This window comes from Triticum aestivum, chromosome 7A (genome assembly GCF_018294505.1).
Source record: "Triticum aestivum cultivar Chinese Spring chromosome 7A, IWGSC CS RefSeq v2.1, whole genome shotgun sequence".
NCBI lineage: Eukaryota > Viridiplantae > Streptophyta > Magnoliopsida > Poales > Poaceae > Triticum > Triticum aestivum.
This window is the reverse complement of record NC_057812.1, coordinates 442,534,781-442,540,780: the sequence shown is the minus strand read 5'-3', so window position 1 is coordinate 442,540,780 and position 6,000 is coordinate 442,534,781. Positions and strand designations below refer to the sequence as shown.

General features: G+C 40.9%; 1 protein-coding gene across 1 annotated transcript; it reads right to left on the bottom strand.

Moving 5' to 3' along the window:
* Positions 1-1,753: 1,753 nt before the first annotated feature.
* Positions 1,754-4,220, bottom strand: LOC123147454 (60S acidic ribosomal protein P0). Its single transcript, XM_044566703.1, has 5 exons — positions 3,815-4,220; positions 3,664-3,732; positions 3,004-3,102; positions 2,524-2,916; positions 1,754-2,084 (listed from the first exon to the last, which is right to left on the bottom strand). Exons 1-5 carry the CDS (start codon positions 4,070-4,072, stop codon positions 1,941-1,943), a joined length of 963 nt encoding a protein of 320 aa, XP_044422638.1. The 5' UTR covers positions 4,073-4,220; the 3' UTR covers positions 1,754-1,940.
* Positions 4,221-6,000: the final 1,780 nt, after the last annotated feature.

Here is a 6,000-nt window from a genome sequence, read left to right as displayed (position 1 = left end):
AGGGTTCACGCAGATACCCAACTATTCTCTAGAGGTGGAATCTCATTCCGATAACTTATATCATTGGCAGTACAAAATCATCTATTTGTGCAGTTGATAGATGTAGTGATTACATATACATGTGGATCACTAGATTCAGACATATATGATTGATTCCCGATGGAATCTCACTTCTGAATCAAAATGCAAAATACAACATACATTGTGTAAAAATCAGTAAGTCGACATATGACTTATTGTTGTCGGTATATATGGTACAACCGACTTAGTGAGTTCCTTATACACAAGGATTACTCTTACAATGATGATTACCCATGTTTGTGTGTCTGCAATAACGACACACGTAATCATCTAAATGACGGAATTTAAAATGAAGTATTTGGGTAAACCAAAATACCGCTCGTTACTACAAATTGAGCACCTTCATTCATACATTATGGTATACTATGTTGTCTATATCCATAATATATTGGAGAAATTCATTGTGGACAAATCTCATTCATCCATAACTCTCATGGTAGTTCATTCTCTAGACGCGGAGAAAGATTTATTTAGACCAAGAGGTGGTGGAAATAAGATATTGGGACTCAATATTCCATAATGCCATTGGTTTCATCAAACACAATTGGTTGGTACTCAAGAATATCTTTTGATATCTCCAAGGCATCAAACATCTTATCCTGATTTTTCAGTTTCACAGAAATGTGAACACCGATATCATTGGATACATCGATCAGATCACCACGATGTCAAATTGTAGAGAAGCTTAGTGTTCCTACTAGGTGTGGTAGCCCTCTCATGGAGAGTCTTCGAAACAGACCTCATGAATACATCCACCAACCATTATCTAAATGATAATGTTTTTTGTGTTGCCCGTATGCAAACATGTTACGTAATAAGCAATATCACTATATTGCATATCTTGTAAGTCAAATCATGAGATTGATTTGTTCATCAGGTCTCTACCGACTTCTGTGTTCCAGAAATGTGTTCAAAGTATCTTCCTGAATTGTTCATGTTCAAAAGATCATATTATACTCTTTTTTCCTTGATGAGTTTACTTTACAGATTCTCATAAAGGTTTTTAATGAAGTAATATTAACATAAGATTATGTCATACTTTCTGTTTTCCCCACCGGGGTTTTTACGAAAGTATACACGACATATTTATTGCCCTCTAAATTCTATGAATATACTTCATATCAAGTTAACAGAGACAATAATCATTATATGTTGGATCATTTTCTCCTTATTTTTCCACAGGGTTTGAATGAGTTTTACCAATATATCCTCATATTTTTGAGTTTTACCTTATTACCTACATTATTCCTCATATTTTCCCCACAAGGTTTTTGGAGGAGACTATTCCAAGGATGTTCAATCGCAAGTACAAGGAAGAATTAAGGAGAGTGTTAAGATTTGATTAGTTTCCTTAATTAATTATGTACTCCTCCCTATGTAATGTTGTATGCGGTTACCAGCGACCTGCCTGTGCAGGACTGACCCCACACAACCGTCAACGCGCGCAAGCACAAGCCGCGACCGGCTCGAGCAGCAGCACCCAGGTCCATCCCATACATGCCTACGCCCACACGGCCCAGTGCAATCTGATCCGGAGGCTGGCCGCCGAGCTCGCTAGGATCTGATGTCATCGGCAAAATAAGCGCATTCCATCCAACGGCCAAATCAGTGCTCCATCCCAAACATCGATAAACAAGCCTACTTAAAATTTAACTTAGTGAAACACAGCAGAGAAGCACAAGCAGAGAGATGCATATAAGTAACTAAGTGCATGACATAACGTTACCATATTCAAATACACACTAACAAACAGCATAATTAATTCTTGTTCAAGGTAATGATAGGACTGAAAAACTTTAGTGTTCAACACTAAACAAAACTGGCAACGGGACACGGCTTTATGAAGATAGGCACACAGCTTAGTCGTCGAACAGGCTGAATCCCATCTCGCCATCTGATTCCTCCTCGGGCTCATCCTTCTTCTCCTCCTCCTTGGGGGCAGCGGCGGCAGCACCACCAGAGGCAGCAGCAGCAGGGGCAGCAACGGCAAACTTGCTGGGGTCCTGCACAGCAAAACAACACCTAATGTGTCAAAAACTGACATGGAAATGCATGATTCAGAATTAAGCTGTGGTAGGAAGAACCATGTGAACATGACTAGCTTAGCTAACAATGATGAAGTTGCTCATGAATATGATGAAACATCTGCCAGATCAGAGATGGCATGTCATGTATTATACCATGATGACTACTAAAAACAAATCTCACACACTGAAAGATTACACTAAGGGGACAATTAGAGGCTAACACAATCCAAAAATATCACTTTTTAAGCTCCAGAATTGGTTAGAAAAGAACAGATGACATCCTGATAAGTAGCTCAACACATGACTCTAAACTAAATAAAACAGAAAGTTCATGCCATTGTTCAAGACAACTTCTAATGCATGTTTCAAATTAAGATTTCATAGTGGGAACAAAACATTGTAGAACAAGAATTACCTTGAGGTACTCCTTGATCTTATCAGCATGGTCATATGAGTAGTCTGTCTCCAAAGCAACCGCAAGAACATTCTTGTATGCGTTGAGGAACATGTGAGGCGCAGCAGCCATGGTGGGGTATGAGATCGCCAGGGACAGTGAGGCAACCATGGAAACACCAGATGCAAACTTGTCCATCAGGTCTTCCTCGGTGAGGTCAAGAACCTCAGGGCTGAAGACTGACCCACTGTCATAGACATTGCAGATGACCAGTCCATATGAGAAGGGGCGGATACCAAGCTTGGCAAGCAGGGCAGACTCAGAGGAGCCCACCTTGTCACCTTTCTTGATTAGCTCCACTGGGATAGTAATTTCCACAGTACCCTTGTTAATCTTGGTGGGAATGTTAAGCACCTAAACAAGACAACACAATTAGAACTTGTAATAACATGTGATTGAAACAAAAGCATCAACTGAAAAGTGTTACCAGCAAATGCTAACCTGGAAGAAGGACGTCTGGGAGGGATCCAGACCAGTGTTGCCAGGGGGAACCACCACATCAACAGGTGCAACTAGCCCAACACGAGCAGGAGCACCAACCTGTGTGTCAAAACACAAGACAAGAATTAACCTCAGATGTTCTAAACTTAAGTACAAAGAAATCACATAAAAATTAAGAGATGGCATTAAAAAAAGATAGCTTATACTAAGAATAGAACGTGTCAACTACACAATTTTATAACATTTGTTATCTAAACTAGCCAGTTTGACAGAAAAAAAGGAACTTTCACATACATACTTGTGGCTAGGAAACAACTAAATTGCACACATAAACGAATGGCAGCATTCTGAGTCGATAATAATTCAATGGTTCCGCTTCATTAACATTTGTCAAACTTAACTACCATTTGTGCGACATACTGATTCATCAAAATAATAGAACTTGACTAGCTAATTTACAAATATTCTAAACCTAGGCAAAGGTGTCGTCAAATACAGGAATAACAAACAGACCACATCAGGGGGGCTACATTTCTAGCGATACATGTTACTTATCACGGACGTAGGATATATCTCTCCATTAGCCGCACTATAAACCAGCAATCCATCACATAATAATTCAATAAATAGGGGACATGGCAGATCCGGTCTGAATTTTACCTTGTACTTGGCGACCTCCTCGCGAACCTCCTTGAGGTCACCCTTGGTGAAGATGAGGCCAACGTTACCCTACAGACCGGAGGATATATTTCAGCACGAAATTCGCGGCGGAATCAAAAGAATCAAAGGGGGGACGAGTCCGGCGGCTTACGACGAGGAGGTTGCTGAGCTCAAGGAAGTCCTTGTTGCTGGTCTTCTCCGAGTGCACCTTGATGCAGCGGCGGATGAGGGTGTTCTTGCCCATGAGCACGATGGAGTCACCGCGGAGACCCTTGCGGATCTCCTGGAGCTGCTTGGAGCCGACATTGTCGGCGACGGCGATGAGCACCTTGGTGTACTCCTCGAGCAGCTGGCAGAGCTTCTGGTCGTACGCGATCTTCTTCTCGGCCTTGGTCCTCTTGATCGCCATCTGAGCAGCTACGAGACGGACGGAGGCGCTAACTCTAGATTGTTAAATCTGTGTTGAGGAGGAGAGGCGAGAGGATGAGGACCAGGCTCGGGAGAAGAGCGAGGCGGACGGCTTGCGGCGGCGGCGTCGCTTTAACCTAGGGTTTCGTTGCTCAGGGGTTGGGTATTTATAGCTGCCAGTGTCCTATGGCTCGTGCTTGGCTAGGGTTGCGATGCTGGAATGGGCCGAATGGGCTTGCTCAGCTGCTTACAGAATGGATGGGCGCTTCGGCTGAAAAAAATAACGGGCCTGCTCAACTATTCTGCCTTACTAGCGAAGCATTTTTTTCCACTAAAAAAACAGCGAGAAGAATTTACCCCTAAAAATAGAAAGAAAAAAAACTAGCGAGATGCATTTGGCGTTCAGTGTTAGAAGGAAGAGACACTCTTACACAGGATTTAATTAGGAGAACTAGGTAATTTACCCGCGCGTTGCTGTGGGAATATAAAAATTAATTACAAATGACTTATATTTATATCTGTACCAATATAAAAAGACTCAAAGGGACATATCCAATTAATCTCGGCCATTAAGTCATGTCAATCTAACGACGTAGACTGCTTCAATATCAAGCGCTCAACGCGTTTAGCGTGTAGTTAATTTCATGCCAAAAATAGTGTTAATCACATAATGACACGTAAATAGTATCATATTTAATATCTGCATGCACTTAATATACTTCCAAATTAACGTGCATTGCATGTACGCATTGACTAGTATGCAATAAAAGATCTAAATCAAAAGCTACTAATTTTAACATATAAATATTCCGTACTTGCATTATGTGTAAATCAGGGCATTTCACAACCTTTAGGAAGTACATAAATTAAATAATTATCTAATATACTACATATGTTCAGTGACGAAAATAAGCATATTGGTATGGTTTGCATGGGCTGAAATAAAAATATTGTACGGTGAAGTGGGATGCTTGCATGTTGAGAGAATTTAGTGATAATGAAATAAGGTTTGCATAGGCTGAAAAATATTGTTAGTGGATGCTGATGTCGCACACTTGATGAGGTGGAGGGCTTGTATGTTGATAGAATTAGAAATAGTGAGGATCAACTATTTAGGTATTATAGATTATAGATTGGTGATGGCCACAACACCAAGAAATATGAAGATATAATTTGATCCCGCGTGATTATGATATGAGGCCGATAGCAAGTTTGACTGCAGACCCTCCCGAGTTGGTAAGTGAACTTATTGTGCAAAATGAAACCGGGACCGAACAAAAATAGAACAAAACTTTTTATGGCTACATATCCTAAAGCTATAATTGGGATTTCGTTATGCACCAGGCAACTAGATAAATATCGGTCAACGATTTGAAAGAAAAAAATGAGTATTTAAGATGCGCTCGGTCTAATGTATATTGGTAGCAACCAAGCTCGATGATAAGTGTGGCTCGAGGAACGAGGAGGATTTCCAAACTCTAAGAAGCACCAAAGGTATTGGATGATGACATGGAAGGACTGTGTTCCATCAAAGCTCAAGGTTTTCCTATCGAGACTCGCTCAGCAGTCTCTACCGATGGTCGGCTTACTTCATCATCGGAAAATGTCTATTGTCATTGACTAAGGGTTATGCAGGAGCAATGATTCGTGGAGACATTCATTGCTAGACTACAATGTAGCGTGTTGCCTCTGAGCACTCAAGGATTATGATTTGGTTGATGTACTGACGGGCAATCACAAGCCGGATACCAGAAGATGGATTTTTAGTCTCATTGAGTCGTTACGGCGTGCTGCTTTTGTAAGAGTTTTTAGTAACCATCGGGCATTCAAGAGGGAAAAGCTCTACACGAGCAAAATTTTAAGAGCCTATAATCAACACATTAGTTTATCTTAAAGTATAGCGGACCAATATGTGGCTGGATGATTAGG